General features: G+C 37.2%; 1 protein-coding gene and 1 long non-coding RNA gene across 9 annotated transcripts; one reads left to right on the forward strand and one right to left on the reverse strand.

The window, feature by feature from the left end:
* Positions 1-6,153: 6,153 nt before the first annotated feature.
* LOC149708793 (MFS-type transporter SLC18B1-like) lies at positions 6,154-16,918 on the reverse strand. 5 transcript variants are annotated; one of them, XR_016381217.1, is made up of 16 exons: positions 16,297-16,482; positions 16,079-16,174; positions 15,283-15,356; positions 15,065-15,215; positions 14,946-15,014; positions 14,567-14,654; positions 10,665-10,804; positions 10,448-10,546; positions 10,111-10,205; positions 9,661-9,756; positions 7,818-7,889; positions 7,654-7,747; positions 7,061-7,166; positions 6,651-6,737; positions 6,558-6,588; positions 6,154-6,465 (listed from the first exon to the last, which is right to left on the reverse strand). XR_016381217.1 is itself a non-coding variant. In XM_089864313.1 (14 exons), the coding sequence occupies exons 2-14, from the start codon at positions 16,480-16,482 to the stop codon at positions 7,119-7,121; spliced, it is 1,308 nt and encodes a 435-aa protein (XP_089720439.1). In that variant the 5' UTR covers positions 16,483-16,494; positions 16,819-16,918; the 3' UTR covers positions 6,796-7,118. The 5 variants fall into 5 exon arrangements, 3 of the variants coding, with proteins under 3 accessions (XP_089720439.1, XP_089720441.1, XP_089720440.1); XR_016381216.1 differs by having other exon boundaries at positions 6,154-6,588; XM_089864313.1 differs by lacking the exons at positions 6,154-6,465; positions 6,558-6,588; positions 6,651-6,737 and adding an exon at positions 16,819-16,918 and having other exon boundaries at positions 6,796-7,166; positions 16,297-16,494.
* Positions 14,496-17,276, forward strand: LOC149708794 (uncharacterized). 4 transcript variants are annotated; one of them, XR_016381219.1, is made up of 3 exons: positions 14,496-14,635; positions 14,703-15,297; positions 17,241-17,276. It is a non-coding gene; the product is annotated as an uncharacterized LOC149708794 (long non-coding RNA). The 4 variants fall into 4 exon arrangements; XR_016381218.1 differs by lacking the exon at positions 17,241-17,276 and adding an exon at positions 16,310-16,434; XR_016381220.1 differs by lacking the exon at positions 17,241-17,276 and having other exon boundaries at positions 14,703-14,834; positions 14,935-15,070.

Below are 17,276 nucleotides of genomic sequence, written 5' to 3' on the forward strand. Positions count from 1 at the left end.
AGTTGGGCCTAATGCTATTCCTATGGATGGAGTTGTTTCTTTACTTTTTCCTTAATTACTCGGCTCTGTATTCTCGGTCACCCATAATAACATATCTGTAGTGTAGTGGTTAACACATCCGCCTCACTCCCGGAAGGCCACAGGTTCGAAACCGCGAAGTTTTTTTTTCGCTTGGGATATGTAAAGACCTTTATAATTATCCGAACATTTGTGTCAAGGTCACATTATTTACATCCCCGTATCTCTGGTAGAACCAGAGTTCCGAGCCTAAAAAATTTAGTTTAATGCATTTCCTATGGAGGGGTTTGTTTCTTTACGTTTTGCTTAAGTACTCGGCCCCTGTTTGTCGCAGCCCAAAGTTTTTAGTATGGTTAGATGGGGAGCAAATTGGGCTATAACATACTCAGAGAACATCCCCGTATCTCTAGTAGAACCAGAGTTACAAGCCTCCAAAATTGGGTCAAACGCTTTTCCTATGGAGGGGTTGTTCGTTTACGTTTTGCTTAATTACTTGGCCCATGTTTGTCGTAGCCCTACGTTTTTAGTATGGTCAGATGGGGGACAAATTGCACTATAACATACTCAAAGGACATCCCCTTATCTCTACTAGAACTCGAGTTACGAGCCTCCAAAGTTGGGTCTAATGCTATTCCTATGGATGGAGTTGTTTCTTTACTTTTTCCTTAATTACTCGGCTCTGTATTCTCGGTCACCCATAATAACATATCTGTAGTGTAGTGGTTAACACATCCGCCTCACTCCCGGAAGGCCACAGGTTCGAAACCGCGAAGTTTTTTTTTTCGCTTGGGATATGTAAAGACCTTTATAATTATCCGAACATTTGTGTCAAGGTCACATTATTTACATCCCCGTATCTCTGGTAGAACCAGAGTTCCGAGCCTAAAAAATTTAGTTTAATGCATTTCCTATGGAGGGGTTTGTTTCTTTACGTTTTGCTTAAGTACTCGGCCCCTGTTTGTCGCAGCCCAAAGTTTTTAGTATGGTTAGATGGGGAGCAAATTGGGCTATAACATACTCAGAGGACATTCCCGTATCTCTAGTAGAAACAGAGTTACGAGCCTGCAAAGTATAGTCTAAAGCATTTCCTATGGAGGGGTTTGTTTCTTTACGTTTTGCTTAAGTACTCGGCCCCTGTTTGTCGCAGCCCAAAGTTTTTAGTATGGTTAGATGGGGAGCAAATTGGGCTATAACATACTCAGAGAACATCCCCGTATCTCTAGTAGAACCAGAGTTACAAGCCTCCAAAATTGGGTCAAACGCTTTTCCTATGGAGGGGTTGTTCGTTTACGTTTTGCTTAATTACTTGGCCCATGTTTGTCGTAGCCCTACGTTTTTAGTATGGTCAGATGGGGGACAAATTGCACTATAACATACTCAAAGGACATCCCCTTATCTCTACTAGAACTCGAGTTACGAGCCTCCAAAGTTGGGTCTAATGCTATTCCTATGGATGGAGTTGTTTCTTTACTTTTTCCTTAATTACTCGGCTCTGTATTCTCGGTCACCCATAATAACATATCTGTAGTGTAGTGGTTAACACATCCGCCTCACTCCCGGAAGGCCACAGGTTCGAAACCGCGAAGTTTTTTTTTTCGCTTGGGATATGTAAAGACCTTTATAATTATCCGAACATTTGTGTCAAGGTCACATTATTTACATCCCCGTATCTCTGGTAGAACCAGAGTTCCGAGCCTAAAAAATTTAGTTTAATGCATTTCCTATGGAGGGGTTTGTTTCTTTACATTTTGCTTAAGTACTCGGCCCCTGTTTGTCGCAGCCCAAAGTTTTTAGTATGGTTAGATGGGGAGCAAATTGGGCTATAACATACTCAGAGGACATTCCCGTATCTCTAGTAGAAACAGAGTTACGAGCCTGCAAAGTATAGTCTAAAGCATTTCCTATGGAGGGTTTTGTTTCTTTACGTTTTGCTTAAGTACTCGGCCCCTGTTTGGTGTAGCCCAAAGTTTTTAGTATGGTCAGATGGGGGACAAATTGCACTATAACATACTCAAAGGACATCTCCTTATCTTTACTAGAACCCGAGTTACGAGCCTCCAAAGTTGGGTCTAATGCTATTCCTATGGAGGGGTTTGTTTCTTTACGTTTTGCTTAAGTACTCGGCCCATGCTTGTCGCAGCCCAAAGTTTTTAGTATGATTAGATGAGGGACAAATTGGGCTATAACATACTCAAAGGACATCCCCGTATCTCTAGTAGAAAAAGAGTTACGAGCCTGCAAAGTTTATTTTCAAAAATCAAAAGTAACCCCCTAACAATAAGTGAGACAAAAAATAAGTTGACGACGATATTGAGGTAGCCTCAAGTTTAAAGTATCCTTGTATGGGGAGCAAAGAGTACTATAACATATCCAAAGGAGATCCCCGTATCTCTAATAGAACGAGATTTATGAGCCTACAAAGTTCAGTGCTAAAATCATAAGTAACATAGCAAAGGCTGGTGGGCGGGATTTATAAGTGCACTTATAAACCCCGCCCACAAATGTCTCCTGCCTTCGCCAAGCCAAAACTGGAGTTCGTAAGGAAAGTCAACTTGTAGTGGATCCGCTGGACCCGCGCTTTGCTTTAAAATCACTATGAAATCAATCGTAAATCAGTGAAATCACTATACAAAGCAGTCAAATCAAGAATTCATGAAATCAATCAAATCATTAAAATCACTATGAAATCAACGCTAAATCACTCGAATCACTACCAAATCATTTGAATCACTAGCAAATCATTCAAATCACTAGCAAATCGTTCAAATCACTACTAAATCATTCAAATCACTACCAAATCATTCAAATCCTCGACAAATCATTCAAATCCTCGACAAATCATGCAAATCGCACCAAATCATTCAAATAACTACCAAATCATTCAAATCACTACCAAATCATGCAAATCCTCGTTAAGTCACCAGTCATTCAAATCGTACAAATCTTTCAAATCATTTCCAAATCCTTCAAATCACATAAATCGAATCGAAATCATCGTAAAATCTTGAAAATCACTCCCACATCATTCAAATCGGCTCCAAATCAGCAAATCAGTCAAATCATTCTTAAATCTTTGAAATCATCAAAATCGAGAAAGATTTCAAATCTCGTACGCTCTCATGAGTAATGACGGCCCCCTTGAGCTCGCTTCCCTTAGAAAATGCTGAGGAAAATACAAATCTCTGCTTTACCAAGATTTCGCCATATTTCCCCGAATTTCCGATGATATTTCTCATTATTTCCGATATTTCTCATTATTTCCGATATTTCTCATTATTTCCGATATTTCTCATTATTTCCGATATTTCTCATTATTTCCCAATATTTCCGATATTTCTCATTATTTCCCAATATTTCCGATATTTCTCATTATTTCCCTATATTTCCGATATTTCTCATTATTTCCCAATATTTCCGATATTTCTCATTATTTCCCTATATTTCCGATATTTCTCATTATTTCCCAATATTTCCGATATTTCTTATTATTTCAGATATTTCTCGAAATATTGAAATATATTTCTTAAGGCTTGTACACCATATTTCGTAAGTGGCTAGCCCCTCGATTTTTACTACCATCCTACTAAAAAATTTACCACTATGGAAAACGGCCTCTAAAATAGGAATGACCCCAAAATATACCTCCCCGATTCGAGACGCAATTAATAATATCAGAAGTATATAATAATTGCTGGGGATTTAGTGCAAAACAATTATAGAATTCACCTTACGGTGCGATGCCCATTTGTAGTTTGATCAGTGGGAAAGCAAACTAAAAGGGTGAACCTGGGAAGAATGACGTTACATAACTAAAGCATTAAGAGGACACAGAGTGTCATCCTTCTTCTATTATCCCCTTCTGATAATATTAAGAAAATAATTAAGAAAATATAATTGATATTAATTACTTTAGTCGTCAGTAGTTTAACGTAATTCTACTGAAGTCGTTTTAAGAAACTTAATTCCTAAAATAATTTTAAACATAGCTTTTGTTGACGTTTGAATTCTAGCGTATGCCTCTTTAACAATTTTTGGAAATTTAGGGTATATAAGGCGATTGATTCACAATAAATGATAAGAAATCCGCAATTGCATGAACCTTTGGTTGAAGCCCTGCAACTGGGCAGTAGCGTCGCTAGGGTTTGAAATTTGGGGGGCTAAATCTGGGCAAACTATTTTAAAGTTATTATAAGAACTTAATATAAACAAGATGGCCCAAGGGCTGGGACTTAATAGTAGCCACATCGTTATCTATTTAATTAGCACATAAATGAAAAGAAAAAATTCAAAGACCCTAAACAAAAAATCAGAAGTGTCCGACCCCACAGTGGTAGCGTGTCTTACTGCTGCGCAAGCCAGCCGGGTTCAATTCCCGGGTGCGGTGTGAATTTTTTTTAAATAAAATAAAATCTCTAACTGAGCTCAGCTACCACTATTGGTTCCATTTACGCTAAAATCTGACGATAACGAAAGCGAAAACCCCGGCCAGTAATACTACGGCTCGGGTCAAACTAAGAGCCTATCGTATACTACGATGTGGCTAAAAATTGCATAATGGGTTCTTTGGAAAATGTGTAGACCTTTAAAACTATCCGTAAATTTGTGTCAACGTGAAATTATTCGTATTTTAAAGATGTACAACCTTTATTGATAAGGACTACGGAACCGATTATGAAGGATTTTCACTCGTCTTAGGTTTATTTTTAGTATTGGTTAGCTTTTAGTCCACACTATTGGGACTCCCTTCGAAAGAACATGAAACATTTTACTTGTCTCCATCTGTTTTTTGCTTCAAAATTGTACTGTTTGGTATTGAATTTTTTTTATATATTGCTACAGAATTTTAGGTTGCTAACAGCAATTTTTTGGTAGGGTTTACGGATTATTTTGGGGGGGCTAAGTTTGGAATTTGGGGGGGCTATAGCCCCCCCAAAAATGGCCTAGCGACGCCACTGCAACTGGGAGGCTGGAGGTTTCTCGTAACCCTAGCCGATCGCCACGCACTTCTTGATCCTAACGTTGGGAGTAGAAGCAAAACGTTTGCTCCGAATTGCCAACTGCGGACGACACACAGACAGACAGACAACCCCCCCCCCACACACACGTCCAGTATAATACCTTTCCGTGACGTCATCGTCACTTAAAGATGTAAAAATATAGTGGGAATAATATATTTTAGGTTTAAAACCCTCTTTGCCTTTATTTCGCTTGAAACCGTTTCGAAATACTCAAATATTAGATTTGCCTTACCTTTCCGGCTGGATTGTGAACTTCCGGTTAGTTGTAGGACAACATATCTTAGGATGAATTATGTGTTTGAAAGTAATCTACAATTGACGCCTAATAACTTGTTAATCGGGTTAGTAGAACCAGAGTTATTAAACTTTTTCTCGATTTTGGAAATGTATTCTGAATATAGAAACCATAAAATGCTTTAAATTCCCATTTTTATATGAGGCTAATCTTCAGAGTCAGATTGTGAACTTCCGGTTAGTTCTAGGACAAAATATCTTAAGAGGTGAATTATGTGTTTGAAGGTGATCTACAATTGAAGCCTAATTACGTGTTAATCGGTTAAGTAGAACCGGAGTTATTAAACTTTTTCTCGATTTTGTCCGCCATTTTCCAATATGGCGGAAATTCCTCCAATGGGAGACCACACCACGTTAAAGAGCGCCCAAAAAATCTATTAAATCTGAAATTTTCAGCTTTGTTTCAATTTGTTCAGGGTTCCCTCTATTTTTGGGCTAAAATGACTGTACTATTAACAGTGAAATAGGTTTCCATGTATCCTGACATTTCGTAGGTCAGAAGAAGAGCTCCGAGTAGCCAAGAACCGCACAAGAATTTCCAAATATAGTTCTAAGATACTGTACTAAAAGCTGAAATGACATTTTTGCTGCCAATCAGGAAGAAATTTATATTAATATTGAAATTTAATGCTTTACATTTAAAAAGAAATATCGAAATCGCTTCCATAAGCAACCCCTTGACTTTTGGAGGAACCCTTAGACCCGACTCGAGACCCTGTGTCTATAAAAGGAAGGGCCGGGGATCAAAAAGGGATCTTATTATTTGGCTGCTCACCGGAGAGAGGAAGCATTCTATTTTATTTTTGTCGTTTTGTACTTTAATTTTTTTCTTTAAAACGATGTAACGCACAATGATGTGAATAACTATTGAAGAAAATGGTATTAACTTAATATTTAATATAATCTTGATTTTCGTCTCAAAGTTAATAGAGAAAGAGTAATAGACCCTCGATATAATTAAGAGGGAAATGCAAGGCGCTAAAATTTTGCTTTCCATATCACTTTTTGACGCCGGCGCTATAACCGTTTTGCATCATGAGAATGCTCAGAGACGGCGGTGTATCAACCCCTAGTATCTCCCAATACAGAGGGTTGTCTACATCGAAAAGGTTTCAAGTCGGTGTAGTGACGCGCCCTATAAATACCATGCAGAAAATACATTTAGTCGGTTTAGTCCACAGAACGATCGTGTAAAAATGCCATAAGCTGCTGATAATTTGCTCTTACTGATTTAAGAGATTTTATTCTAACTACGTATCTGTAAAAAAACATAAATTGAAAAATTTCCAGAAATGTGTATTTTTAATATTAAACACATACTAAGAGTCTCGGCTTTTTCTCTGCCATAATTCCCGTGAGATTCCGGGTGGGTAGGCCTACCCACAGCATCCGCCGGCCCTGCTTGGTCTTCCATAGCAAAAGACAGAAAAGTAAAATTGCGAAGAACATAATAGCAAAAGTGGATGAGGGGAGATAAGCTATAGGTTACATTTTGAGAAAAATCTCACTTCCTTAGTCAAAATATTTGGTTCGTTAGCCTTTAAGGATAAGTAACATAAGACCAAAAAGAATGCCACTACACGTTAGAGATAAGGTTTTTTTGTGTGTGGACAGAAAGTAAGTAACATATCTAAATTAAACTTTTTCATGGTTTTGGATAGTTCGGGTAATTGCTTTAGTTCCGAATCTAGGCGATTAAGCGAACTTTTTATTTCTAAAAAACTGCTTACAATAAGGTTATGTAAATGGTACCGGACCGAGTGCTCAAAGTATGTTCGAGAAATCTCTTTATTCCTTACGTCTAGCAACCATGTTGAAAATAACTTGAAGGAAAATCTGCAACACAACAACAAAATACGAATAATTATTAGTAGCAATAGTTAAAGTATAAATTTCAACCGTTGTCCCCTTATTATTAATTTTACATTGTCTGTAAATATACACATGACGCAATATAACTACTGGTGAAATAAACATCCAGTTTCATATGTCTACCGTATGCAATACCCGTTACTTTCGTCGGAAATATTGCTATTTTATCTGATATGATCCACAATGAATATACCCTTTTCAAAAGTAGGGTCCCCAGTATCGTCTGCTTGATTTAGGGTAAAGACTGAACATCCGGTATGGGGACAACAAAGACGTTAGATAGGGCTTAATTGTTACTAGTCCTCCAAAGTCATATCTAACGTCTTTGTATCCACATACCGAATGTTTCATCTTAAAACAACATGATGGTCAAAAACCAGTGTCTATTTTACCCCGGAACTAACTTTGGAAATAAGGGTCTATGCATTCAAAAAAGTTATTTTACACTTACCCCTAATAAGACGAGAAGTGCCCAAACAGCTGCACCATTGCGATATCCTATATAATCAATGAAAGATCCTCCTACCAAATCTCCTATAGCCATGCTTTAATATAAATACAACAAAAAAGTCTTAAAACAAATAAAACTTAATTTCCATCAGTAAAATTGCTTACCCCGTACAAGCGAAGCCTACGTAAGCCGCTGATACAACTGAGCTTGCCATGTTTTCCGATGGACATGATTTTCTGTTGAAACACACAATTAATAATCAAAAACTACCGAATAAATTAAGAAAAGAAACTAAACAGATTTTTTGTGGGGGGGGGGGCCTTCGGGGGGGGGGGGTTTCCATGGAGTAGCTTTACTGAATTGAAAATAAAACATTCCTTAAATGAGCGGGGTTTTTCTATTAGGTCTCGTAAAGTATTGTTCCATGGTGTCTGATTTCTATCAGTCAATGGCGTATGATATTATCCCAACAAAAACATCTCTGTAAAAATATGCCAAGTTGTTTGGCCGTAAAAAGAAGTGAGATCTAAAATACGGCCAAGTTATTATCTCCAGGTGAACCAACATTTTATTCGACTTAAAACTTCTCAAGAATGTTTTTCTGACTTGGCCATTAGCATTTCAAAGATTCGTTTAATTCCAGATATGGATCGAAATTAAAATATTAAATCAAATTGGTTAAATATTCTTGAAGAGCCTTTGTGGTTAAACTTGTAACTTCCGTTCTTAACCTTCACTGGCGCAAAGAAGAAGGATGCAAGTTTGGAATGCTAATGGCCAAGTCAGAAAAACATTCTTGAGAAGTTTTAAGTCGAATAAAATGTTGGTTCACCTGGAGATAATAACTTGGCCGTATTTTAGATCTCACTTCTTTTTACGGCCAAACAACTTGGCATATTTTTACAGAGATGTTTTTGTTGGGATTTCACTCCTTTTTGTACGTGCATGGTTTTGTAGATTTATAGAAGTAGGATTATGAAGTGAAATAAACATTTGTACGAAACAAAACACGCTTAGAACCATTTCAGACGAAATGAAAAGGAAATGAGTAAAAAATTTATTTACTATAACATTAAGTAAAAAACATAAATTTTACAATACGAAAGAATCATATTAGTAAAAAATATTAGTATTAAAAGACGAAAAAATTAAATTATAATGTCCTATTACGAGGGGATCTAAATGATAAAACCCCCATTTCAGGGGCTAACAGGGGAAAATTCCCGCTTTTGGGACTTTTTTCTTTCTTTGTATGCTAAGTCCTACTTGTATGTCAAATTTTATCTTTCCCGCAACACCGGAAGTGCCCTAGAGGTTTAGATGATGACTCTAATTCTAAACCCCCATTTCAAGGGCTAAAAGGACAAAACTCCCGCTTTTGAGACTTTTCCCTTTGCTTGTATGCTTAGTGGTACAAGTATGCCAAATTTCATCATTCTAGCACCACCGGAAATGCCCTAGAGGTTTTGATGATGTGTCAGTCAGTCAGTCAGTCAGTCTCATATTCTTTGTTTGCTAAGTCCTACTTGTATGTCAAATTTTATCTTTCCCGCAACACCGGAAGTGCCCTAGAGGTTTAGATGATGACTCTAATTCTAAACCCCCATTTCAGGGGCTAAAAGGACAAAACTCCCGCTTTTGAGACTTTTCCCTTTGCTTGTATGCTTAGTGGTACAAGTATGCCAAATTTCATCATTCTAGCACCACCGGAAATGCCCTAGAGGTTTTGATGATGTGTCAGTCAGTCAGTCTCATAATGTGTCATTTTCACATAGGATTATCACAGAAACCAAATGAGTTAGAAAGCTGGAAGTTGGAGGACTTCCTAGGATTAACACTGTGCCCTTGAGGTGCAAATATGAGTGGTGTACTATTCCCCAGTACCGAGTTACGAGGGGGTGAAAATGAGGCTGAAATGATTCGGGTAAAGGATTGCTGGTAGTGCACGACAACTTGGCGGGTGCCGTGCACCCAGATTTTACGATTAAAACCATGTCTGATACTTACAGTAACTGAATTTTACACAGCATAAATGTTGAAACAGACATTGCAGATAATCCAAGGCCACATAAGACCAATGAAAGAAGGACGATAGGTAGAATTCTAGAAACAAAGAACAATATATTACAATATTATAGAGAGTGGCATTGGACTACTCGCGGCGCTCTGAACGGTTTTTTGTGTTCAATTGATAAATCAACATCACAGCTCACTCGGATTCACATCTTCCAATGGTCGCGCAGTCGGCTCAAGTTCCTCTCGGAACTGATTTGTATTAAAAGACTCATCAGTGAGGATCGCTCCGTAAATCGCCATGGACATTTTGCGGGGAAAAAGTAACGTAAAAACCTATTTTTCTTCAAGGTGACGAAATAGAGCAAACCGAGAGCGATCTCAGAGCAGTCCAATGGAATTCGATATTATTTACTAAAGCGTATTTTCTTACTCGATACTTACAATAATTGTTTGGGAAGTCCAGGAAGTGGTCCAAACAGAACCAATCCACAAAGAATAAGACCATACGCAATAAACAGAATTGTGTTATACCTTCCCTGAAAATGGAAAAAACAAATCTTTACATAAGTTGTTCGATGAATTGGTTAGTGACATCAGTAATTTGTCAAAAGTGAATCTTAACGCCCACAAAGGAAGGGAGGTAGGGTTATCGCTTATCACGTGGAAAGCGACATCAGAGTTCACGCAAATTCGCACTACGAACTGCCCTATTTCGCATTTCCTTTTCTACTCATCATGAAATTCAATCATTTTATCAGGACTCAGTTGATCAACTTACTGTTTTGTCTGATACGAGACCCCACAGAGGGTATGTCAAGGCTTGAGCCCCTGTTGTAGATAAAATTATGCCCCCAACAGCAACTGGAGTCAAATTGAACTGAAATACATCAAAATAAGTGAAAACCAAATTCTTAAAACGGAGACGATTATTACGTAGTCTCAAAAACAAAATTTAACTATTGGTTCATGTGCTACAATCCCGTAAGAGTTCTCACCATTCTTAAGTGTGGTTCGATTATTCCACCAAAGAAGCCCAACAATGAACCGAATAAAATCATGTGATACAAGTAGGGAATCAATGATACAGCGAATGTCTTAGAGAGAAGACCACGTACTGTAAATTCTTCTTTATGTTCTTAAGTACAAGAAAAAGACCTTATTAAATTAACATTTATGTACATATATATATGTCTATTAGCCTTTAGGGACATTTTATTACTTATCGGGCCGCCAGTTTAAAATGTGACGAGACGAACCCCTAAAGCCATAAGGCCCGTCTTTAGCATATCGGGAACCAGTGTATTATAGATTAGGGAAATAGGTTGAAACTTATAGACGTTACTCCATAAAAAGGTTTAGTGACGATGACGTCACGGAGAGGTAATACAAAGGTCTGTCACCACGTTCGCAGTTGGCAAATCGGAGAAAACGTGTTCGCAGAAAGCAATTTTTGAGTTAGTATCTACTTTGCAAGAGTTCACTGGTTCGCTACGTCCTAAAAGTCTGGATTTATGGCCTTTGAGGTACAATTTTTCGCGATCATTTAAAATGGCAGGTTAAAAAGTAACAAAAATAACCCAACGGGCAACACTGTGTTCCTTTGCTGCTAGTTATTGATAATTTCATGGGTTTATATAACTTGTGGCAGAAATATATTACCTTACACGAAGTTCACTTCAATAATGGTTAGTATCGTGGACATCATCTATGAAGAGAAAACCCGAAAAAAATCTTTGCAAGAGTGAAGAGCGTGAATGTTTTCCCCCTCCCGACGCGCGCTAGTCGCGAAGAGAAAAATTTTTCCTCTCGAAAGAGAAATGTGATAAATGGCCACTGCCAAGATAATCTGACGTTTCTTAGAAACGGCGGGATTCAACTGTATTTCGCGCAAGTGAGAAGCCGCTGCATAAGATACAACCATGATACGATTGTAAGAAAAGCACATTTTTCTCACTACGCGACGCTAGTGTTTTTATTTTCACCTCTCTGCCTCGCTGTTCGGGAGGAGCGGTACCGTTTCTAGCCTGTAAAAATACTTCATAGATGATGGCCGGCGCGAGGTAGGGAGAAGTGAACTTCGTGTAAAGTAATATATTTCTGCTTGTGGGGACATAATTTTTACAAACGAATATCAGGGCCGGATTAACCACTAGGCAAGTTAGGCAATTGCCTAGGGCCCGGATATCTGAGGGGCCCGTAATCAGCTAGTTTTCAAAAATTGAGAAAATGAAAAACCGAAAAATATATTTCCCCCTCTTTCTCTACCAAAACATAACGTCACTGACACCATGGAAAAGCCAGGTGAGATGTAACGGCAGCCTAATGTTGAAAAACCCGTTACCCAAAAACATTATGGCAATTTATAAAGAAAGAAAGAAAAAGACGAAAAGAAACTTAAAAATGCAATGGAAATGTATTTTCAGAAGTCGCAATCCTCGGAGAAAGAAAGATCATTTTGAATTCGTGTTGTTACTGACGTCCCGTCATTAAACACTGGAGTTGCATTGTATGATTCCTTGATAAGCTTTATTCAGGGTGTTCGTCATAATTTGAAATATTTTAAATAATTGCTCAGCTCACAAAATAGATAATTTACTAAAGTAACGAAGAAAGGGGAAAATACGTAAACGGTTCTTTGATGAAGGCGCAGGAAAGAACAAGGCGACCCAAGGTTTGGGCTCGTAATAGTAGCCACATCGTACCGTACTTGACAGGCGTACAGAAAATTTGAGTGAATAGCCCTTAATGCGTTACCTACTGTTTTAAAATGATTACTTCATTTTTTTACTTCTGTTATAATTATAATAGTGTAACACGAACGGAAAACGTGAGTACCCCCACGATGAGCATCCTTTAACAATGGTTAAACGAAATACCCGTAAATGCCCATTAAAAGAAGTACAGAAAATGAGAGTGCATAACCCCTCGATTTCCCTACAAAAATAATAACCCATAATCCTTACTTCAATAAATTTACTTACGTTATAATTGTAATATGCAGGGGCCACAAGCTAGTACTTTCTTTTAAAATTCTTCTCGACTAGTGGAGAAATACACGTAACTTCTAATAATAAACATCTCCTCAAGACCATTCTAAATATAACAACGGAATATACTTTCTTTTGCTTTTTAAAAATTCTCCTCGATTTCTTTGGATTTTGAAATAGGGGAGCGGGATTGAAAGCGTGAAACCCTTATTGTCGACGGGTGACAGGAATTTTTAAAGGCAGTATTAAAACTTTCCATTTTAATTAGGGTAACACCATAATCCTCTATCTCGCTTTAAATATGTCGAGCAATCGTAAAACACAATTCAAAATGCTTAACCTTACTGGTACAAATAAATGCAATGCTCAAAGTTACTGTTATAATCCCCATCCTCTTAAAATACACGAACGTAAAAATCACCTCACCACAAATTTCTCCCATTCACTCTCCCTTAAATGACGAACGAAAAATTCTATACTACCAAACGCGCTACTCTTTCACGTCTACTGGTACTAGTACTAGTAAGAGAACGAGTACAACAGGGCAGGCCAAACTAAGAGACTCATCGTAGATGTACGTCATACGATGTGGCTAAAAACGATGATAACACACTGAGTGGAAGGGAAGCTTTCAAAATAAAAGCGTTTTACGTCTTATGTGACCGAGGGATCCGTCATTGCCAAAAAATCCCGTACGCTCGAGGAAAAATCCAAAAACAAATCCAAAATTCTAGTGAAAATACAAAAAGGATTTTGTAATTTTTGAAAAATCCGAAGATCTTTCAAAAGTTTCAAAATATATAAAATTATGTGAAAAATCCAAAAATCCACCGAAAATCCCAAAATACCGAAAATTTTTTAGAAATCCAAAATAACATGTTAAATCCGGGAGTGTGTGCGTATTTTTTTAGAAATCCAAAATTTTGTGAAAATCCACAAAAAATCCAAAAGGAAGACGATACAAATTACAGTTAAAAATACGAAATCCCAAAACAAATAACGATATTCCTAAAACAAATTACGAAATCCCGAAAAAATACAAAATCCCCGAAAAAATACAAAATCCCGAAAAAAATACGAAATTCCATGAAAAAATTCAAAAACACAACGGTTGTTTTTGAAAATCCTACTGGATTTTGGATTTTTTTAAAAAATCGATACGTAAAAATCCATAATAATCCGAGGGATTTAAAAATCCCGTACGTTTTTTCTTCGAATGACGGACCCCTCATATGTGACAATCTAATGACAAATACTAAAAAAACAATCTAAAGTTAACAAGGACAATGATGAAAAGTTCAAACCTATTTTTAACATTAATGTCCCCGATGAATCTTTCTCTAGAGCTTTCCAAGAATTGGCAGAAACGTATTGCAATGATTTAAATTTTGAAGAGGTTGAAAACGAACTGCTACATTTCAAGCATTTCATGAAGAATGAAGAAAGCAAAAACCCAGAATTCTTTCATTCCTTCATTCTTACCAGTAATATCATTTCAACTTTTCCAAACTTAGAAATTGTTTTGAGAATTTACTTACAAGTGTTTGCAATGCAAGTGGCGAAAGATACTTTTCAGCTTTAAAATGAGTGAAAAACTACTTAAGAACCACATAAGCCCAGGAAAAATTAAGTTCTTTATCTTTGATATATATTGAAAAGGGATTTGCTAAAAGACTTCATAGACTATGAACAGATCATTTATAAATTTCCTATGATAGAAAGAAAGGAATTTAACTATTGAGTTCAAAAAGAAATTTAAATATGCAGTTAAGTGTTAAGTCAATTAAAAATATAAAAACAGCATGTCTCTTAGATTCTCTTAAACTGTGGTCTGTTGGGGGGCTGGGGGCCCGGAACTAACGCCTTGCCTAGGGCCCAAAATATTGTTAATCCGGCCCTACAAACGATACCTTTTTTGGTTAAAAATAACGCCATGAAAACGCCTTGCGTTAAACACAAGCTGCCCGAGACAGCGAACGGTATGTAAAATTGATCTTCCTAATAAATATTGAAATACGTCAGTTTAACTAAAAAAGTTTGGCACAGTTTCATGCTGACTTCGAGATAAGACAAGTCTGCAATTCCAAAACTAGTTTATCAATTCGTTGGACCACTTTTTTAATTCAAACCCCAAGCCTCACTAGTCCCAAGGATTACTTTGAAAATTCAACACATAGGGTAAGGGGAACTGGTACTCTGGTGTAATCTTGTGTAAATATTCAAGACACCAGGAGACACAAGTCCGGAAAAATACTTATTCCGAAGTCTGCTTTCCTAGCAGTTCATTACTTTGTAAAGAGCTCCACCTAACGGAGCTGCAATGCCGATAGACACAGCTGCCAGACTTTCCAAAATGGCCTTAAAATAACTTTAGTTAAATACAGTATATTTTGTATAAATATGCGTACCATAGCTGTGGAGAGGTGCTTCAATGGAGTTTCCACATTGGCAATGACAAATACGGATAACTCAGATGTCGCAATACCCAATCCTTGAACCAATCTTAGAATGACGCACGACCAAATGAAAATAGTGTTGTCTGCGATTTTATCAGTGAAACTGTGTCAGAAAATGAAAAGGATAATTATTTACATTGTTTTGATTTCTAAATCACAAGTGTAAATACCCAAATGCCAAAGAGGTGAGTCCAGTAATAAAGATACCAGAAACGAGTTGATTTTTTGGCGATACGTAATTCATCTTTAATTAGTTTAATTTTAATTAATGAAAGCCGGGAATTTAGATTATTGTTATTATTTTTTTTTTGGAATTTACCAGAAGGTACATGTAGTACATAATATCAGTAGCTGACAAAAGAGTCAGTGATATGGGACAAAACAACGTACTTGTGAGGAAGGATTGGGGTTAAATGTTATCGTTCCCTATATTGCTTTCCTGACTGTTGTTATCTCAAATGCTAGACAGAAAGGAAAGATAGAGCTATCACATACTAAATAGAGCGGTTGGTTCTGACTCGGATGTCGGATAAAAATGCCTAATAGATCTTCGTGTTATTAAAGGCCGACTTCCATCTGAAACCGAGCATCGAGACTAACAATGGAGCGACCGTGCCGATTTTCGAATCCCCGCTGGGGTAAAAGTTGGAAAGGTTCTAGCTAACTGAAAGCCGTTAAATGTTGTTGTAGCGAACTAAAGACACACAATAGAGAATTTCCTTCAGGGGAAAGCAAAAATTCGAGAGGAAATAAATTTAAAACGATTTCATTTGTTCATCTTCAGTTCACTAGAACCACATTGTACGGCTTTCAGTTAGCTGAGTTAGCTAGAACCCTTTCAACTTTTGACCCAGCGGGGCTTCGAAAATCGGCACGGTCGCTTCATTGTTAACCTCGATGCTCGGTTTTCAGTTCGCTAGAACCCTTTTCGCTGGAAGTCGGCCTTTAACTTATTTTATTACTTACCAACCAAACCTGAGCGTATACCACAACAATGGCTAAAACCTGGGTTTCTCCAATGATAAAACCAATTATAAGACCCGATATTCCTCTGGTCTGGCACTGAAAACAATTATCATGTATGAATATCAACTGTCAATTTTAGTCACCATGGGTTCTTTATGCGCGAATCACCTTTGAAAAGAAAGATGGGTAGGTCACAGTTAAAACCGAATTATTCTTACATATTGGGGATAGAATGAAGATAATATGAAGGCAGATTGGTAGTTGAAAAACTGCGAAACTGAAAGTGACAAAATCAAGAGAACGATCTTGGTTTTCTTCCGTTCTTCGCCGGGCAAAGTTGGTATACTGGATACGCCACTTGAAGGTTCTAACGAGAACTCCGCTGTGCCATAGTTCAATATCATTGCGCAATCAACCTAAATTTTAACCAGAAAGACCGGCAACAATCTGAAACTTATATTAACGAGGGAACTGTAGCAATAAAATTATTTCAATTCATAGCGAAAAGAAAGCTTTCGGCTTCGGAAAGTTATTCGATCTTAAATAAATTTATTTCCAAAAAAAATGTTTCTTTCTGTCTATATATCTTTAGGCGTCCACACGCTTTCACAAATATCATTAAGAAGTTTCTATTCATTAGAGAAGATTTCTTTCAATTTTGAACTCTTCATCCAACCGATTATCAAAAGAGAGAAAAAGAGAGAGAGAGTAAGGAAGAAAGGAGAGAGCAAGTCATTTACGTTGCTTCTAAGTTCCTACCCCACGTGGTCAGGGCCGGAAATAAGAAATATTTCTTATTAGACATGTGATCCCCCTTTGACCTGAAAATTTATAGGACATTGTCCACTGGAGTGCGCAAAAATGGTGTTCAATCATCATAGTCAAGCTCCCAAAACGCCGGAAAATTTAATGATCAAAACGTCCAGTGACCCCCTTAGTTTTTAAAAAAATTATAGGACATTTTAATTTTTTATTGGACAGTGTCCTGTGCTTATTTCCGGGACAGCACGTGCTATACTTGGGGAAATATATTTTTACACCTTTAATAATTATGAATCAGAGCAGAAGTTTAATTACCCGCGTAAAAATATCCCAATTACAAGAACAAATCCTCTCCAATATAATATTTGATAAAAATTATTCTTTGTAAATATTGGTCTAGTTGTACTCACGTCCAAAGCAGAAATGGATCCAAAAG

The sequence above is a fragment of the Phalangium opilio genome, unplaced genomic scaffold, assembly GCF_054372755.1.
Source record: "Phalangium opilio isolate 3A_F unplaced genomic scaffold, DU_Popi_V2 ptg000013l_1, whole genome shotgun sequence".
NCBI classification, from domain to species: Eukaryota; Metazoa; Arthropoda; class Arachnida; order Opiliones; family Phalangiidae; genus Phalangium; species Phalangium opilio.

Coding starts and splice junctions, on each gene's coding strand:
- LOC149708793 (XM_089864313.1), bottom strand. CDS start 16,482: ATGATATTGAACTATGGCACAGCGGAGTTCTCGTTAGAACCTTCAAGT. Junction 15,357..16,078: donor TATACGCTCAGGTTTGGTTG/GTAAGTAATAAA, acceptor AACTAATTAAAG/ATGAATTACGTATCGCCAAA. Junction 7,748..7,817: donor GTAGGCTTCGCTTGTACGGG/GTAAGCAATTTT, acceptor TTTATATTAAAG/CATGGCTATAGGAGATTTGG.